At 52.6% G+C, this 19,737-nt stretch overlaps 4 protein-coding genes across 4 annotated transcripts; 1 reads left to right on the top strand and 3 right to left on the bottom strand.

The window, feature by feature from the left end:
- Positions 1–809: 809 nt before the first annotated feature.
- BBA_02428 (Cytochrome P450 CYP52G8) lies at positions 810–2,674 on the bottom strand (the record flags this gene model as incomplete). Its single annotated transcript, XM_008597525.1, has 3 exons — positions 810–1,100; positions 1,210–2,088; positions 2,258–2,674. The coding sequence occupies 3 exons, from the start codon at positions 2,672–2,674 to the stop codon at positions 810–812; spliced, it is 1,587 nt and encodes a 528-aa protein (XP_008595747.1).
- Positions 2,675–6,285: 3,611 nt separating this feature from the next.
- On the top strand, positions 6,286–7,191 carry BBA_02427 (conidiation-specific protein (con-13); the record flags this gene model as incomplete). Its single annotated transcript, XM_008597524.1, has 1 exon — positions 6,286–7,191. One exon carries the CDS (start codon positions 6,286–6,288, stop codon positions 7,189–7,191), a length of 906 nt encoding a protein of 301 aa, XP_008595746.1.
- A 400-nt stretch (positions 7,192–7,591) lies between these two features.
- On the bottom strand, positions 7,592–9,559 carry BBA_02426 (histidinol and sodium permease; the record flags this gene model as incomplete). The annotated part of the gene is made up of 4 exons (XM_008597523.1): positions 7,592–7,861; positions 7,932–8,036; positions 8,143–9,348; positions 9,470–9,559. The coding sequence occupies 4 exons, from the start codon at positions 9,557–9,559 to the stop codon at positions 7,592–7,594; spliced, it is 1,671 nt and encodes a 556-aa protein (XP_008595745.1).
- A 4,269-nt stretch (positions 9,560–13,828) lies between these two features.
- BBA_02425 (SH3 domain-containing protein) lies at positions 13,829–14,749 on the bottom strand (the record flags this gene model as incomplete). The annotated part of the gene is made up of 2 exons (XM_008597522.1): positions 13,829–14,584; positions 14,687–14,749. The coding sequence occupies 2 exons, from the start codon at positions 14,747–14,749 to the stop codon at positions 13,829–13,831; spliced, it is 819 nt and encodes a 272-aa protein (XP_008595744.1).
- Between the last annotated feature and the right edge of the window lie 4,988 nt (positions 14,750–19,737).

Here is a 19,737-nt window from a genome sequence, read left to right as displayed (position 1 = left end):
GCAGTCATGCTAAGACGGTGAGATCGAGCCGCGATCTTCCACGCTATCTTGACTAGTCTTTGCTTCTGCCGGTTCTGCCGTCCACCTCACAGCAAATTGTAAGACCTAATCGGGGGGTGTGGCCAGGGCTGGGTAAGACAGGTGGGGTAAACCATGCATTATGCATCTGCACAAGTCGCAGAGAGGGTGTAGACTTGTTGTCAGCTTTCGTGTTGGGACAAATACATGCGATGATGATAGAGTGCTTCCAGCTATTCGCATAGAAACAGGATACCATTACATTTCAGTATTCCTGTCAAGGGTTGCCGATGAGCGCGCACGCCAAGAGAATGCCGCATGGTGCATGCATGTTAATATGTATTCTAGAAGCTTGAAGCTGAGACTTTGAAACAAAGGCTGTAGTATTTAGTGACATTGCAGCCAGAACTGTCATTCCCTGCCGTGCAACATCAGTACAACTCAAACTGGCCCATCCATAACAGCAATGTCGCCGACGCGTTGACTTTGCACCTGCACGTTTTCGTGTAAAGTTGAAGATTGATGATTGACTAGTGAAGAGATTCGTTCAAATTCGTAGCCTAGGCCAGTCCAAAGGCTGTGTGTGTGTGTGTATGCTTGAAGAGCTGAGAAGGTACCCAAACCCCCCTATAAACACCATTGCTTATTTACGTGTATGCAGATGGCCTACTGCACTCTAACAAGATTTTTCCCCCATTGTACATTGTCGCGTCCAAACGAAACAAGCGTGAGCCTGATCTTTTCATTCTTTTTTCTTTTTTTTTCTCATTCTTCAATTTTTTTTTTTTTGGTTACTCGTCAAAGTGCACCTTCAATGTCACGCCTTCTCCAGGGCAGTTGGTCAGGCCTAGGCCGTGTGACTCGGCCGACAGCGTCGAGCCGTCCAGCTCATCGAAGCGCTGCAGCATGCGCGCCACCACGTAGGCGATTTCCGTGAGCGCAAATTGCTGGCCGATGCAGATGCGAGGGCCGCCGTTGAACGGTAGGTAGTCCCAGCCGGGCTTGCGCTTTTCCCATCGCTCTGGGCGAAAGTCGTCGGCGTCGGCACCCCAGAGGTCGGTGCGGTGGTGCATAACGTGAACCTGGGGTTTTTTCTAAGGTTAGTCTTTTTTTAATACGGGAGCGAAAGATGACAAGAGGGGCAAAGAAAAAAAAAGAAAAAAGAAAAAAGAAAAAAAAAGAAATACTGACCGAATATCCAATATCCTGTCCCTTCTTGACTAGAATCGGCGAGCGTCCATCAGGACCACCGCCCAGAGGAAGCACAGTGTCCTTGACGGCGGCGCGGCCATTCATGGGCACAATCGGGTACAGGCGGAGCGTCTCGTTGATGCACCACTGCAGGTAGGTGAGGTTCTTGAGGCCCTCGAATGTGATTGGTTTCGGGTTGCGGTACGTGCCAAACTCGTCGAGAATCGCCTGGCGCAGGCGCTTGTAAATGTGCGCGTTCCGGGCCTGGCCCATGATGTGGAAGAACCAGCCGAGCGTCGAGGCGGTCGTGTCGCGGCCGGCGAGCAGAATATTGATGAGCTGCGAGCGCAGCTCCACGGGATCCGACGTCTCGCGGGCAATGGCCTCGAGAAAGACGTAGCGCTCCTCCTTGTCGGCGTCGGCCTTTTCGCTAGTGTCGCGCTGCCCGTTGAGGGCCTTTTGCACGAAATAGTCGATGAATTCGTGACAGATGCGCACGTCTTCGCGAAAGGCCTTGGTGTGCCCGATCCAGTAGTTGCTGCCGTAGCGGCCGGCGACGGCGAGCTGGTTCTGCGAGGCGTCAAACGACGTGGCAAAGGCGTGGGCGTCGTTGTCGGCGTCGCCCTCGCGGCGGAGCTGGCTGTTGACGCTCTCGCCAAACAGAAACTCGGTGGCCGAGTCGAGCGTGAGGCGGAAGAAGAGCGGCTGCAGGTCGACGGCGCCGGACCACCCCGTCGTCTTGTCGAGGTGGCTGTCGAGCACCGTCATGAGGTTCTGCACGTGCGTCTCCTCGAGGGAGATGTCGCTGACTTGGCTGCGAACAAACTGCGGACGCAGCATGGCGCGCGAGTGCTCCCACTTTTTGCCGTCGGACGCAAACTGAAAGAGAGGAGTCCAAGTGTTAGCAAAGTCATTTATTGTTCTTGTTCTTGTTCTTGTTTTTCTTTTTCTCCTCTCAATGGGCCATGTTTTGCGCCCGTGTTGCGCTCGTGCGTTTGTGTAAAAAGACAAAGAAAAAAAAAAAAAAAAGAGAGAGCGAGAGACGTACAATGCCTTCACCCAGAAGCGGTTTAAAGTTGCCTCGGCGATTGTCACCGAGGCTAAAGTCCTTGAAGCTCGTCGCCAGAATCGTCTTGATGTTCTCGGGTTCCGACGTGAAGAGCACGCGGCGAAACAGCGGCGCGCTCATCTCAAAGGTGCCGACCGGGCGGCCCTCTCGCGCCGAGAGGCGCGCAAACTCGTGCCGCATCCAGTTGGGCACATTCTTCTCCCGCTGCGCCTTGAGGCCCTTGCGCATCAGACTGATGCCAGACCAGTCGCTGCTGATGCCCGACGGCGCCGATTTGCAGCCGAGGCGGGCGGCCTTGCTCCGGAAGCGTACGTACTCAATCACCTGGAGGAGGATAAAGGCAACGGTCAAAGAGACCAGCAGCGCCGGAAGCGAAATAACGGATAGTACCGCCATTGTGTCTTTTTTTTTTGCTGTCTTGTTCAGTCTCTGAAAAGCCTCTTTTTAAAACCCTTTTTTAAAGAAATTCCACACAAAAAGAAGAAGAGAGGATGCCGAGAAAAAAAGCAAAATGGAGCACAAGTTGGCCTAGTCATGCTGTCCATGGATATATATATATATGGACACGACGACGACCCCAAAGCACTAAGAATAAGTTGGCTTGGAACAACGTCTGTGACACCTTGGCAACAGGGGGCGGGGAAACTCTTCGAGGCCGTACCCGAGCCCGCCGAGTAAGAATGTCGGGGATCGTCATACGGCCATCATGGGCCAAGGCCCCCAAGGACGCCGGCGCTACCCTGGTCGTGCGTGGGTTGGTGCGGAGGGCCCTTGGGGCTGAGGTTTTAAACCTTTTGTTCTTTTGGGGCGACGCCAACATGATCTAGCCATGTGATTGGTCCTTGTCCGATACCTTTTCTCGACAAGTTGATCAACTTATCATCGTACCGTCTCTCCCCAGAGGGGCGGACTTGGCTACAGCGATTGTCCCGTTTTCCCCTCTATTCGTATGCCTCTACGCCAGCCTCTAAGCTAGTAGGCTTACTCCGCAATCTGGAGCTGTCCACTGATGTGTTGCGCATTTACAAAACGGCCTCCAATACAACCGGGTCGGTGTCCACCCTCATCTAGGCAGAAGCAGACCAAATGCATAACTAGGGTTGGGGCATTGTCGTGTGTTTAATGTTAATGCTGCAGAAATGAAAGGTGTATACATAGGAGTCCCCAAACATGTCAATTATATCGAGTATCAATTGTTGAGGCACAACGACAGCCAGTCAAAGAGAGACACCCGGAGTTGCATTCCAGCTCGCAAGATTTGCGCCATTCGTCTTTCTGTCTTGCTCGATGTTTTCTTACGTATTCCAGCAAATCAGCAATGCTCCAATACGCAAGTGCCAGTTTCCTCCACGAGGACGGACGCGACGCTAGCGCTGGTCAAGTGGGCTGCATCGGACTTTAAGGATTCCTTTTTTAGTAATCATTTTGGCACATCTGCGCAAACATAAACTCCGGTCGGGTTGCAGCACAGCCCGCAGCAACGGGTGCCGCATTCAGATGACAGGATGATGTGCGGGTGAGACGCCTGTTGTAAGTCGGACAGCTGTCGACCGAGGCCGATGCGGCCTTGAGAAGCCCGCGTGCATGGGCGGAGGTATATTCAATAATCAAGGGCGAGGATATTAACTCACTGGTAATCAAGTTCCACCCCGTCGCCGCAAAATACACCTACTCCGCCTCAATATCTCCGCAAACATTTCGGGCCGCGTCAGATTGTTAGATGATGGGTCAGGTTATTGTCTCATGGCAAGTACTGCGAAACTGACCAAGCGGTCGCTTGACACTGATGCGAGAATAAATCTACGTGTACGCATTGCAGCTGCTGCACCGCCAGTGCGTCACACAAGACGCCTCACGAGGGTGTCGGGTAGGTACCGGCATGAGCGTCGACGGAGAATAAAGGTAGGTGCGGAACACAAACACGGCTCTTTTCATGCAAGAGATCCGGTAAGGGTCTTTGCCGTGCGAGTTGGCATGCAGCAACAGAACAAAACACTCAGGTGTTTAGGGCTGAGCAAGCCTACGTCATGCCTGCCAAGAAGTCTACATCAAGCCATATCATCATAGCGCTTCAAAATACGTACAGAGTTGTTACCATGTGGTGCAACCAGCGACGCCACATTACGCAGCTCCGGAAACTTGCACGCGGATATCTTGTTCAGGCTGCAGACCCGATACAGCGACTTGTCCAGCACCCGTAGCACTGGACCCATTTCACATCTTGACTCCCCGTAGCCCGAGAATGCATTGCCAACAAGGTGACATTACGCTCCTCGTGGGCGACCCGAGGACACCGGACCCTGTATTCGGGAAATTCGGACTCAGAGTACGGCCGATATAGCGGCACGAACAGCGGGTCGAGGCCTCGGTCCTATAACGCTGCTTCCAGACGCAAGTCCATACGTACATGCTATATTGCATATATGCATGCATGTTGTAGATTTTGTTAGCCCCAGTCCAGTCCAGAAACGGGCCGGCCCTGAGGGGATCGGTGCCGAGGACATCGGTCCCGGGGCGTCTAGGCGCTTCCACCTCGTCAAGGTTGCCTGCCGAATAAAGGTTGAGTCATTTGAGCCTGTAATCTTTCTAGAATTTTGTCACGGTTTCGATTAATAAGCTCACAGCCGCGTACCCGTCTTTGGTCACACTGGGCGGCTATCGCGGAATGACGGACGTCGGGCAGAAAATAAAAGTGACAAGAGCCAGCAGATAAGTCTCGGCTGTTTCCAGTCCCCCTTTGCCTCGGTTTCCAACTCTTATGACCAAGGTCAACAGTCAAGAAGAAGAGATTGAATTGTTTCAAGCATTTCTCAAAGTTTAGCCTCTTCACCTTCCGCCGCAGCTATTGCTTACTTCCTAGAACAGGGTAGCCTACCACCACGGCCGCGGACAACATGAAACACTAGCTATTGAAACAAAAGCAGAATGTATATTACAGTTTTGTAAACAAGCCCGTCATCATTTCGTGCCTACTTTGGTCTTTTTCGCGACACATTTTACACCCAAAAGCGTAGTTTTCGCTCAATGTGCCTGTGCATTGCAGCAATCAGACGTCGAGCATAATTTCTATCATTTCAGTATCAATAGCCATTTTGCACCCAGAGACCATGAAAGAACTTGGGCTGTGCACAACGACGTTCCATGGCCCCCTTTATGCCCCCACTGGCGCTATTGAAGGACCGAGAATTATTATTAGTGAATTAAGCGTATTATCAGGCGTTTTCAAGCAGCATGTTTGAAGATCCTGGTGCCATGTCAGCAAAATGGTGGGGCAAGGCGTACTGCAGTATGGCTTTGCCTCGAAGAAGACTATCGAGGGCTAAATTTCACAGTGGGCAAAAAAAAATGAAGAAAAACAGATACAATAACAAGGAGCGCAAACTAATGTGGTTGATAGTTTTGACTTGGTATATCCTTCGAGTTGAGAAAGTTGAGCGAAAGTTGAAAATGGCGAAAAGTGTGGCTTGTACGTGGGCGGGAATAACTTGGCAACGAAAGCAGAGGCACCTAGCCAGAATTCTCCCAAATTTTACCAATGCAACATTGAGACAACTACCGATCACTATGTAGAAACCCGTCAATGAGCATCGAGTCGCTAGACTAGTATAGCTCGTCTGGAGTTTTGGGCTATGAGCAAGTCCCCCCCCGTGATCTCCTCATTATGTGGTCTGCATCCCATCACCAAAACAAGCCCTAGCTGTCAGCAATTTGTGGGCGTTGGGCTTCAAAACAGCACGGCACGCCAAGATTGAACTTGCCGATGCTTTTTCAATGATGAGCGACGACACTACCCACTTGCCCAGATTGAGTAAATGGCCGGGGAGTTGAGAGGGCTGACCACAACGAAGCTGAGAAGGCTGATCCGAAAATAACTGGTCTTTGTAGATCCCCTTGTATTGGCTCCATGTTTGACAAGGGCTAGTAGCGTCTTGTATATAAAAGAAGTTGTCTCAGTCTCCAATGGAAGTTTTGTTCCAATATATCTCCTCTGTATAAACGACATCACCATGTACTCCTCTGTCATCACCTCCTTTGCCGCTGCGGCTCTTCTCGCCGTCGCTTCCGCCAGACTCGACAAACCCGTCATCAAGCCACCCATTCCCAACGGCGGCCTCGGCAGCCTAGGCCCGGACCTCATGTCGTCCCTCCCCATTGCCGCCCACACCACCTCTGACTGGGACCCGACCCATCTCCCGCGGGACTGCAAGCGCCTCGCCCAGAGCGCCGGGTTCTCTCCCCTCGACGTCGACGCCTTCAACATTCGCTTCGACGACTGCAAGCAGCAGCCATGGGTGTTTTGCCGGCACAAGGACGCCCCGCTGAGCCAAAAAACAATGGCGGAGCTGTTTGGCCGGCTGCCGGTCCGCATGCGCCAGTATATCCGGCACATTATCGCGCTGCCCGGTCAGCGCTCCGCCGGCAGCGCGGGGGATAACATCCAGATGAATGGCGACTGCGAGATTACCGTCTTTATCCACGAGACGGGCCACTCGCTCGACTCGCACGCGTTTGACCCCAAGCACGGCGTGCCCTTTTCCAGCAGCCGGGCATGGAAGGACGCGTACGACAAGGACACGGCCGTCACCGACGACTATGCGCAGACGTCGCAGCAGGAAAACTTTGCGCAGGAGACGGTCGTTGCCGTCTACGACAAGAATGTCAAGGGCGGCGGCATCGGCAAGATTCAGCCCAACGCTCAGGCCATCCGCAACGCCTACACAACCTTGGAAAAGTATATTGGTGACATTATTATCCCGGGGGGCGAGTGCACCCACCGTCTGGAGAATAGCCCGGCGGTACCCAAGGCCGATTCGGCCAGGACACGCCTGGTGGCCAAGTCTGAGCCCGTTGGTGAGGGCTTGACGAGAATTGAGCCGATACCAATGGGGCCAATTACTTTAGCTCGCTACTAGAAAGCTAGATTCTGTTTCTGGGAAAACTTACTGGGAGTAGGATATGGTGTTATTGAGCTGGTAGCATATAAACCAACATATGAAGAGATGAATAAAGAAGCAAGAACAAAACAAAAATATAAGGAAAGGAAGACTTTTATAAATAAAACACATGTTTGTAACGTTGCTCGCAGTAATACTAATCAATATAAGAAGCACAGTCTGGATGACTTGTTAAGCAGCGCTCTCCGATGCGACTAAATATGGGAACAAAATTGTATTGTATTGTACATGGGTATATATTCTAAATGTTACATGTCGCTTCGCTAAAAATCTCGATTAAACTGCGTCCAGCACAGCACCACCCCTCCCTTGCGCCTTTTTTTCTTCCTCTCTGCCCGCATCTCCCACGCGCCACCGCTCAGCTGTCCCCCATAATCTTCTTGAGCGTCGTCGGCGGCGTCGCGGCGAGCGAGTACTCTCTGTACTTGCGCGCCGTGAGCGCGCGGCCCTTGCGGCCCCATATGATCAACGGTAGGGGAATCAGCACCACGACAGACGCGGCAATGGACATGAAGACGAAGGCGGAGTTGACGCCTGAGGGGCCGACCTGGGGCATGATGCCGAACCAGAGGATGACGGCGAGGGCGTTGCGGAAGAAGACGACGCCGACCATGGCATCGCCAATCATCTAAGAGGGATTGTGTTAGTGGTGGGAAGTATGGCGAGGATAAGAACGGTTGGAGGGGGGTGTGACGCACGTTGTGGTAGCAGTCGGTGATGTAGGTGAGACTGGTCTCTTGACAAATGCCGTATCCAAAGGAGAAGAGAATATAGCTGGTGAGCAAGATCGAAATTGGTGCTTTCTAAACGGGCAACAGAAGTTAGTACATGATACATTATTTACTCTTGCAATTTCCACTTGGCACAGAAGATGCTGCATTTTTTAACGTGGGAGCGGAAAATTCTCACCCGTTCGATGCCAATGCCAAACATCAAAATTCCCGCGGCGACAAAGACACCACCGCCGAGCGCAAACCAGAGCCGCGACTCGGGCTCGTAGACGCCGCCGCTGCGCCGCGCCCTGGCCACGATCCAGTAGTCGCTGAGCGGCGGCACCACGAGACTACCGAGAACGTGGCCGAGCAGCGGGGCCAGGTCGAGCAGTGCGAGCCCGCGGCGGTCCAGGTCGTACGGCGGCTGCGTCATCTGGGTCTGCACGACCTGGATAAAGAGCGAGAGCCAAGCCATGAGGAAGCCGTAGGTGAGGGCGGCGTAGATGACGCCGGGAAAGGTGGCGAGAATGACAAAGGCGGACAGAAAGCGGCGGCGGATGGGCCGGCCGGTCGGGGTGACAAAGGCGAAGCGCTGGCGGAGGGGTCGGGGACCGGGCGGGAGATCGGGGACCGCGGGGCTGCCGGCGGCGCGGTTGATGTTGACCAGGTCCATCATATCATAGTCCTCGGGAGACATGGTGTTGCGGAGGTCGTCTTCGTCGTCGAGGGCGCACGAGACTCGACGGTTGTAAAAGGTGTCATTGTTGATGCGCTCCTCGGCCTCGCGCGTCTTGGCGGCGACCAGGTTGTCGATATTCGGGACAAAGGTGGACTCTTCGGCGCCGAGCAGGACGAGGACGGCGGTGGCGCCAAAGGCGACGGCCATGGCCCAGGGCATCCAGCGCCAGTCCTGGTCCTGGCTGGAGACAATCTCGGCGGCGAGTATGGGGCCGATGAAGCACCCTAGCCCTTGCGCGAAGACGGCGAGACCGTAGACGGTGGCAAACTGGTGGATAAAGAAGAGGTCGGTAATGGTCATGGGGACGAGGGCCTGGGCGACGACGGCGCCGGCGCCGCCGAGGCAGTTGGCGGCGCGGTACTCCCAGGGCCGGCGGACGAGGGCCATCCAGACGGCGGCGGAGAGCTGGACGAGCAGCGAGGCCAGGTACGCAGGGCGCCGGCCGTACTTGTAGGCGAGCGGGACGGAGACGATGGCGGCGAGGGCCATGCCAATGTAGCGGAACGAGGCGGAGATGGCGAGCTGCGGCACGTCCATGCCAAGGTCGGCGGCGAGCCGCATATCGCGCAGTCGCAGGAGGCTGAGGTCGACAGAGGCAAAGGTGACGCTGATGTAGACGAGGATGACGCCAAAGTGGATGGATTTGCGGCGGAGAGACCAGTTCTGGACATGTTGTGTGAGCGATGATGAGGGGGGAAAGGATGGGCAGAGAGAGTTTGATGATCAGAGAGCAGAGACGGAGGCGGACAAGAGGGATTAGTAGGAAGAGCGTCTAGTGACTTACGAGAGGATCATCGTAATCGTCTGTTGGCTTTGGGTAGGAGATGATGGTGCCGTTCTGGCCAATTAGCCGTACCGAACCCGGAGGAGTCATCTTGCCCGTCCGACGATGCAAAATGAAGTTGCAACTGGTGTGAGAAGCAAAGCAAAGAGTTCAAGAACGGCAAACGTGGACAGTTAATATTATACTCATATATCATCCTCTGGCGATCCCAGTTTCGTCTTGTTTGAGATCTTGATGGGGGCCAACGCAGCACGCCCCCCTCCATCCTTCCCTACTCTCCCCTTCCCCCTCTGACCTCTTTCCCCCCTCCCTCTCAGGCACAGCACGGCCTTGAGATGAAAGATGCATGAATACACATAAAGTCGGTTAAAAAGAAACTTTATTTTTTTTTTTTAAAAAAAAAAGCAGACAAGCCTGTGTGTTGGGCGGCGAAAAAAGAGCATCAAACGTCGGCAAGAGCCATCAAGGGGGGCTGCTGCTGTTTCATGAGTCTATAATCTTGTTTTTTCTTGGCAGGATAAGGCTGGTGGATTGAGCTTTGATAACGGGGAGGGTCGTTTTGGAGGTGGCAAAGGGTTCATCTGCCGCCCTACCATGAGCGCCCGGGGAAATTCTTTTCGATTCTTCTATTGTTATTATTTTTGACCTTGTTTTTTTTTTCACTCTTGTAAAGCAATACTCAACTACTTGGTACGCGAACAGCGCCAAAGTCTTTCTTTCCGTAAATTCCGCATGCAGAGCTTTAAAATGGGCCAAGCAGGCTGTCGTATGTCCGTTGTCCGCGATGGCTCCCTCGCTCTCGACAAGACCGTGCGTGCTTGTTGTCAAATAGAGTTTTTGTCTTGTCTCGAGGGAAGCATCCTTCCGGCATCAATGCCACGCAAACCCGGCTGCGATCCTGTTCACCTCGTGGCAGAAACGGGCCCGAAGGGGGACCCTCGTTGGTGTGGGCGCGCTCGTTACAGCCCACTTGGTTGAGCGTTTCAAAAGTGCCATGGGAGTTGATCTGGGTTCTTTTTTCTAGATATTTTGATTCGCTCAACTAAGCAAGGTTGTCTGTCTAACTATGCGAACCATATATTACATACTGTATCGCGATCGGCGGTGAATGATAGCCCCATTGCGTAAAGAAGATGTAAAAAGTGATGACTACCAGAGGCTTGGAAAAAATAAATTAAATCTCAAGATTCAAGCTTAAAAAAAATGAACCAATCAATGTACATTGGGTTTTTTTAGCGCCCGCCGCTTCTACTTTCGGCTCACGGCATCATCGGCTTTACGCCATTCTTCATGCCGCCAAACTCTACCTTGGGATGCCCTAGTTAACTGGTCATCAAGTAAAGCTTAGCTCATTTGCAGCACAATAAAAATTAAACCCGGACCCAGGCAATCCCATCATTGCCCTCTTTGGCATCTTATGCCGGCCAAAAGCTGGTAGAGTTTGCCCTTCAAACACGAGTAGTGTCGCAACCCGACCAGCCGGCGCCTCTCCCGGAGGTCATTGCGCTGCGACACACTATGCTTTTCGCCTTTGTAGATAGATTCCTTTCTCCTTCTCTCTCTTCCTGTAATTACACATGGATTGACGCTGACCAAACCATTCTCCACTCGAGCATTCTTTCTCAGCCTCGCTCAACGCATCCCCCATGGGCAATGTCTGCATGCTGACGCTTGCGAGCTCGACCAAGGGGTCCGTGTTTCAGAATCGTGCGCCCCCTCCTTCAAGTTTTGTCTTGATGTTCTGTTGCAAGAACTTTTTGCATCTACCGACAGCCGAGTCATCAACCGAGAAACAAAATACAGAAAATAACAAGACCACTTTGGCAAGTAAAATCCATGTTATCAGCAGACGACTGTCGCACCAACACTGACAAGGCTTTGACAAGGCTATTCCCACGTGGGAGTGCACACATGCATGTCTCGGCCATGCTCCGTCGAACTTGTCTCGAAGCGCTGATCCAAGTGAATGATGCATCCATCACACCACCCGACGGAGCACGCAAGCCGACGGAACCCTCGATGGCTCTTTTTTTGTCAAGTTGTTGTTGCCATTCCACAAACTTTTGCCACGCCTTCAAGTCCACCACCGCTAGAAACCGGGCGAGGTATCCGTGACAATCGTCGCGGCAGTTTCATGGCATTGAGCTAGCAACCGCTGTTAGAATACCCTAAAGCTGCGCATCGAAAGTTTTTTTTTATTTCATGTTATATTTCATGTTATATTTTATTTTCTTCCTTCGCCGCCCTTGTCACGGGCTCACTTCACAGTCGAGCGGTGATAGGGGCAAAACCTGACAGCCCAGCAGCGGCCCGATGCAACGTCGCAGCAAATCTGGGGAATTCTTTTTATATCTCTTGCGTGATCCCTTTGTTTCACCCTAATTGAACGTGTCAGCAGTCTTGCACCATACACCAATCGATGAGCCATCGTAGTTGCGCCGCTCTAGGCGACACGATTGAGCAGCCGGACCATCGACGATCGCGAATTCTTGGCCTCTGCCGTTGGCCTCTTGCCTCTGCTGTTGCGTTATTGCCCACGAAGCGCCAAGGAGAGCGCGGTGTTTTCGGTTTAAATGTAGCCGAGAAGCCGCAGTACCTCTCGTCTGCTGCATGAATGGATTATCGCTCTTGCCTCGTCAAAGCTGTGCAAAAGGGTAGCTATGGCGTGAGTGGAAATGTTTTTTTTTTTTGGCCATTCATGTCGGATTATGACCATCTTCAACAATACTCCCACGGCCTTCTAGCTACAGACAACAGGTGGCCGCTCATCGAGGGCGTAGAAACGGAACTGAGTGGCAAAAACACACAAGGGCTTATGTCACCAAAGCCCAATCTGCAAGATGTAAACCTCCCGGAGCGCATAGTGTACTGAATACTGAGACCATGTGATACAATACGAAAAAGCTGTAAAAGTTTTCGCCTTTATCCGTTTCGTCATGGCGGCCAAGTCGGCCACGAAATCACGCAACCACCAGCCTCGCTCGCGCACCGTCTGTCTGCACAAGGCCGAGTTCTCGTACCATCGTGAAACGGCGATACACACGGCTCATGTCAGATCATTTGGATGACTGAGCCAAACAGCCCGCCGCCGTCATCGGCACACCGCATGATATTGCGCCAGGCTCTTTTGCCACACCTCATGGCCGAGAAAATCCGAGTCGCATGTGCCGAACCGAACGAGCCTATTCACGCTTCCCCGTGCGGGAGCTACTGTAATGAGGCCTGCACAAGCGCTCTTCAGAAACAAAAGATGTTGTGCCGATACGGGACGACAGAGTAACAAGTACGCTTCGTAAACTGAGACGGTGCAAAAAAAGGAAAAGTAAAATATATGGAACGAGCTCGTTTGATGTTGGTGAATCCATGAGCTCACGCCGATCTCTTTGAGAAGCAGAAAGCTTTGGTCTAGTCTGAAAAGTTTGCAGTTTCATGTGTTGCGAGGGAAAAAGACGCATCAATTTGCATTTCGTGACTATCTAGCCCGTGTACGGAACTGCGATGCATCGCTTTCAAAGCAGATGCCGTCCAGAGCGGCAGCTCTAAATCTCAAAGGAAGAAGGCGGTATTCTTCCATCCACGAATGATTGTAATGAAAAGAAGGGGCTCGGGGTAAAGTACGCAGTTGGCTCTTTGATAAGCAAGTTATTACCAAAGCGTACATCCTTGCTTTCATTGTCACTAGACACCTAGACGATCCCTTGACGAGCATTGCCATTTGTTCTCTAACTTTTCTCCCTGTGACGCGCGCGTCGTTGACCTAGCTGGCAACGTTCACAAGTGAGTACGGTTGTAGGACAACTTTTGTCGTCGACCACATTAGGACAAATATGGTCCTGAATAGTACTCGTAACTCGAAATGGATTCCTTGCAACAATAAACTTTTCACCGCACAAAAAACGCCTCGGCCAACATGGCCCATGTATAGTCGTTGCATCTCGTCGTTGTACGTATCTCATCGTTGCACCTCGCACGTTTAACGTCGTTACACATATCTATTCTAGGCAAAGACCGCGGAAAAGTCGCCAGTCAATGTTAATTCCCATATTCAAATCTATCTCAAACCAATACAGCGCGTGGACCGTAGTACGGTCTTTCAATCGAGAGCTCCCTGTCACCACAATACAAAGCCAAACGTGAGGAGAAATACAAAACAACGACCACGCAGACAAGCCGGGTCCAATCGGCAAAAAAGGTTTGGTTCTATTCATATTCCAAGAGTATCCCTTCCACCATTACCAGAATCGCCCCAATTTCCACTTCCACGGCGACTCACGCAAAGGCCCTCATTCAAAAAGTAATCTTGAACATCATCCGCAGCGTCAACAAGCAAACGCATCATGATGTGCCCGCACATCATCTCTAAAAGATGCTATTCACAATATTGCTACCAATACTGGCGCCCGCGCCAAAAATCGCCGCATTTCCCAGCTTCTTGCCAAACTTTTTCCCCATCTCGCCCGCCTTGCTGCCCTCGCCCTCCTGCGCCTGCGCCTGTCCCTGACCGCCCTCGGCCACCGCCATCGGGGGCACATTCGCGTTGTACGGGTTCTGCTGCCCCGGTGGCCCCGCCGGGTATCCATACTGCGGTTGCGGGGGGCCATAACCACCCGGTGCCGCCTTGTAGTCCGGCTCGGGCAGGACGTAGCTCCGCGGGAAGATGCCCTCTTGGCCGGTGCGCTGGTTCATGCCCATCCACCAGTCCTGGTTCATGTACTCGTAGACGGCCACGCGGTCGTCCTTTTCAAACGACAGGTCGCGGGCGTCGGTCCCGGCGTAGCGGTACAGCGCGGACGCGTGCGCAATGATGGGCCTACCGGGCGGCGCGCTGCGAGGGGGCATCGCGGGCGCGGGAGTGTTCTCGTACGAGGGAGGCGCGGGCGATGTCGAGCCGAGGTGCATATTCTGGAAGCCCTGCGTCGGCGGTGGCGCTGACTGGTTATTGTCGCGGGTCGTCGGCGCGGGCGAAGGGCTGGCCACGGCGGCGGGGTTCGCGATATTGGCGTTGGTGCTCGTTCGTAGAGGTCCGGAGAGGGAGGATTCGGGCGGCAGGGAGGTGTGGATGGCGTCAAAGACGGCCTCGTCAATGACACCTTTCTCGAGTAGATTTTCCAGCTCCTACAACCCCAACGGCAAACTGGTTAGCAGAGTTCGACTTTTTCACACGAAACGCGAAAGGCCCAGGCATGTGCAAGGAGATTGGCAAAGGGACAACTGTACGTTTTTTATATTCCGGAGCGACCGGTTGGTCTCCATGATGGTCTGGCGGTCGGCGGACACCATGTTGGCGGGGGTGGGCGCGGGAACGAGCAGACAGTCGGTAAGTAATGAATGGGCTCGCAAGGTGGTGGTATGTAGGGAGTTGGAGAGACGTTGTCTGTGATGATTATCGAGCAGTAGATGTGGCCAGTCGGCTGGAGAGAAACTGGAGAGAGTATGTAGTGGCCAACTAGTGGGGGAGGCTCGGAGGCTGTTGCGTGCGTGCGGGCCAGCCCGGTTGTGGCGATGAGCTGTGGCAGTGCATCTTGGCCTCGTGTTGGTTGGTGACGTGCCAACCTGCCGTGCGCGCGTAGCAACAAAGGACAAGGAGCAAGCCAAGATATTTCTCGACGATTTCCAATAGTTGATATTCTTCAATTTTATATTACAGAGGACACGCACCTGGGCCTGCACGGATTCAATACTGAGATTTTATGCATCAGCCGGGGGTTGATCGTCATGGCAGCAAACACGAATATCTACACTGAATAACAGACATTAGCCGGCTGCCATGGACAAGCAAACATGAATTGTATTGCTTGTCCCATGCATTTGTATAAGCGAGTCAAGGGGATTTTTAAAAAGACTCAGCGCCCATTTCCCCTTCCTACTCAATCTGAATCTTGCGAAACCACGGGTACAGAAAAACTTGGGCCACGTAGGCCTCTTTGCAACATCATACTGCAAGATCGAAGGAATCAGCTCCTTGACCATTTGGGCGTCATCCTCGCCAAAGCCAGGTTTCGTGTCATCAAAACCTTCCTCCTTGGTAGCCTGCGGTAGCAGTAATACTTCTTTATTCTCTCGAACGCCGTTGAGCATGTAATTGTAAAGCGTCCCATCCGAGTCAAAATTACAATACGCCGTCTCCAAAGCCCAGTAGTCTTTCTCAGACAGAGAATCCAACCAGGTAATGAGTATGATGAGATAGTCGTCGTCTTTCCACGCGGAAGCGAGCAAGGCAAAAAGTCGCTGGTCACGGTGAATTCAAACACGAGACAACCAAAGCTCCAGATATCAAGCGATGCGCCCAATTCCCTATGCAAGACGAATTCAGATGCCCGCATCAAGCGGTGCAACGGGCTTGGACGTCTTGTCGGATGAGAAGCAGGATGCCAATGTTATCAAAATCTCTCAAGACTCCAAGGACTGCTAGACACTTTTGGCCATATTCGCCGCGTATGCCGGGTAGCAAATTTATATCCCGTACATGGGAGGCTTCAACTTGGGGGAAGCTCCTCAAACGATTCACATTTGGGTCCACGAGCTCAAAGACAAAGCATCCATGTGTTCCATTGAGCGCCTCGTGCTCAAGACGGTCCAGGGGTAGCGTGATGCGCCATTTGCCTCTAGCGGTGCTTGAGCGGCAACGTAATTCAAAACTCGTAACTCGGTATTTCGTTCTGAGATATGAGAGACGAAATTTTCAGGGCAAAATATCTTCCCTGTCTTTCGCATATTCAGTAAATTTGACACTGATCATTGCATCTTTGTGGTATTCGTGCAAAACCACCGACCGACGTATTTTCTTGGCCAGCTATGCGGTCGAGTGTGATGTCTCGTCCAATTTGCGTTTTACTCTTACTGTTCATGATAAAACGGTCACCAAGAGCAGCTAGTTGATAGCTACCGGGGCGGTAGTCTGCGATCCAAATATGCTGTTGGGGTTGTGGCGTAACGCCGATTCCTTTAAATGGCCTCATCGTTCACACAGTGACAACGACGCACTGTTTCAAAGTTGCCCTGACTCCCGCCGGATCTGACAACCAGCATGGGAGGAATGTCTCAGCGGATGCCGGGCCGGGGCCATTCGCCATTGACAAACCAAAGATGCGGCGTGAGAGGTTAAAGACGGTGTGTGAATCGTGATATGATGGCAGTAGCCCTCAATCCGGGCATGCGAAAATCTACAATACATACCAAGGCATTGTCGTGGGGTTTAGATGACGTCTTGCACGCGCGCTGAAGCGGCTTGGTGATGCAGGGATATACATCGGGACAAGTCCAAGGGTCTCGCTCAGCGGCCAACCAGGGTCATAGACAGCGATCGGGTAAATGCAGGTCCGAGCGACGGTATTTGTACGATTGGTATGGCAGAAACTCGATGTGGCGGGAGCTCTCATCATCGAAGAATAGAGTAGTTGTCTTGACGTAATGGATGCAATTGGCGCTGCAACGGTGCCGCCAAAAGTGCAGCACAACCAGAGGTTGATTAGTGCCTAAATACCTAGATGTACCTCGGTGTTTCTGGAGCCGGTTCGAAAGATTTCACAGGCCTTGGTAGCCGTAACATTGCAGCGCGATACCACAGTGTGAACTGCAGATGTCGCGTGTCGTGCCGTCTTGCATCTGTAGACCCTTGGGCGAAGTGGAGCGGCAGTAAACTTTCTAAGCCCTGCATGATATCGGAGGAGAAAGGAGACACGTTCTTGCATGTACGAATTGGCCAGCAGGGAGACACAGGAGGAGCCGGGCCTTGGACCGCACGGCCCAGAGGGGGAGTCGAATACGCAAAAAGTAAGACCGCGGAATGACGATTAGAACTTGTTTGGCGGGGGGCGGTCTGCGTGTAAGCAAGTTATGTCTGTCTCGAAACGCTGGCTTTGGTACTGGCGTGAATGCGAGTTATCTAGTTAGTTAGTGAGTGTCGATCATTCGGTCGTTACTGATGACCAGTAGGAAGTGAACGGTAGCTTGGCCCCATGCAATTTCATAATACCGTGAGCGATATGATATGAAGGGCCGCTTTTAGTCAATGAAGATCGAACAAAGGGTCCATGGCATTTGTTTATTATTGGGCATGCACGAGCCGTGGTGGGGGAAGCTGGTGAGGGAGGCTGGTGAGGAGCCTCTCGGGGTACAGCTGATTGCCGGCAGGCGGCCGATCCGGTTCGTGTTGAGTGGCGGATGTCCCGTTTCGGTCACGGATAGAAGGCTATGAACAACGAGCAGCTAGATGATAGAGGGCCCAGGTGATGCAATAGTCTAGAAGCACCGGTCGAGTATCTGCGGTGAGCAGTGTGTCTGTACGCGGGTGCTGCATCAGCCTTTGCGGCGACTCGGAGACGGGTAGCGGGCATTCATGTCATGGAGAAAGGAGCGCAAGTCAGAAATGGTACTCGGTAGTTACTTGTACATTTGCAAAAAGATGGCATCGAGTTGCAACTTGCGAGCAGCGACGCCCACTTGGCGTGGAACAGGGAGTCGTGCGAGGCTTGGGCATCTCAGCTAGGCAGGGTTCAGGGAGGAGCCGGGGAGCGGCATATGGATCGGAATAGGCAGGCAGGGAAGTCGGTGAAATGTTGGAGATGATGGGAAAGGTAAAGCGTGGATGGCTGATGATGGGCGGCTGCATGAGTGGGCGAAGTTTATAGTGCAGAGGAGGTGAGGCAGCGAGGCTCGGGTTGGGCGAGGACAAGGTTTGGTGGGCAGTTTGAGAGGGACAATGGGGGGAGCTGAAGATGCGGGACGGGTGTGAGAATTTTGGTGGGTATTTTAATCGAATTTCCTTGGGACAATTGGAATCAAGAATGCTTCTCACAGCTGGAGAGGCATATCGGTGTACGAATTGCCGAGTAGGTACCGTTACATCGGTACCTGGCAATTTAGCCACATGTATTGAATGCCTCATTTGCTTGTCCATTCAAGTGTCCGTACCTACTGGCTGGGTAAATGCAGGCTGGTATCTGCAGCGGTAGACTGCAACGACCAGATTGTCAAGCAAATGGAAAAACATGGCTTCAATTATTTTCATCGTCGCTTTCAAAGCGGAACATGGGCCATGGCCATGTCGGGACCATGTCGATATCAAGGTTGCCAAAATAGGAACCCCTGGCTGCACGCCTTTGTTGGTAGCCACTTATATGGGTTAATGGGCTCCCGATGCCCTCGACGGTGGGCGGGTGACGGAAATCGCGAACATCCAAGAGGACAAATTGGGGGACGACTCATGACGGTATGGGTACGGCGGTGGAGGCAGACCATGGCTAAAATTCAGGCAAAAATAAATTGAGAAATCTCGAGTCAATGCTTTGGTTTATGATTCATCTCGTATCTTTATTTTATTTCTTGAATCCTCATTGATCCCGATATTTTGCCTCGGTGCGCTGTCTCCGACTGGCAGTTGAACATTATTGTGGGTACCTACCTAAAAATACTTCGCTACAGCGGCAGTGCAGTAAAACGGCCCTGTAATCCAGGAGTTTTGGCGCATTGGCCCGCTGTAACTTGGGGCTTTGCTGGCCCAAGCGAAGCTTTTTACAACCTTTTGGGGCTTGCGGCGGGTGGGGCTAGAAAGTTGCTCTTGTCTTCATTCGGGCTTGACTCTCCACTTACCCCACTCTCATACCCTGGACGACCTCTCTCTATTCCATGTTGACTACCTTGCACTTGACCAGAAATTGTCTCTACTCCCACCTACTCTGTAAACTACAGCACAGTGCAAGTATCATTTGCCCATCTCATGTCCACCCCTCCCCTTCTCTTCATCCATCCCACAATCGATCCAATCCGTCCATCCATCCATCCATCCATCCATCCCTCCCACTTTGCGCTGTTGTCCACTTCAATACTGGTACCCTTCTCATTGCGCGATCGATCACCCTCCTGCATCTTCCAGCCATCGCTTCCATGATGCATCCCTCCACGCCCGCACACCCCCCGGGGGTCTCATGCCCCAATGCTCCCGCAAACTCTCAAGGCCTTGCGCCTCGCCGCCAGCTCCGGCTACGCCATTGCACCCAAGACAAAAGCCAACATGACCCTCCTCTTTGACACTTGGTCCTGCGGTCCTGACTGTTCGCCCACGCCACGCTAGCTTCATGAACCCTTTCCATCCCGAAACAACCTACTCCGTACTGTGCGCTGAGTTTCCGCTTCCGCGTCATTGCTACCCAGCATCGATCATCATCTCAAGATCCATGACCAAACACGCCGCTATCTCTTGACAAATAATCAACTCTGGATTACAATATACAAGAGTACAAGATTACGCTCGGCCGTCTTCATACACT

Source organism: Beauveria bassiana, assembly GCF_000280675.1.
Source record: "Beauveria bassiana ARSEF 2860 unplaced genomic scaffold BBA_S00005, whole genome shotgun sequence".
NCBI classification, from domain to species: domain Eukaryota; kingdom Fungi; phylum Ascomycota; class Sordariomycetes; order Hypocreales; family Cordycipitaceae; genus Beauveria; species Beauveria bassiana.
Note: the sequence above shows the minus strand (reverse complement) of the source record. Positions and strands in the feature narration are given on the sequence as shown.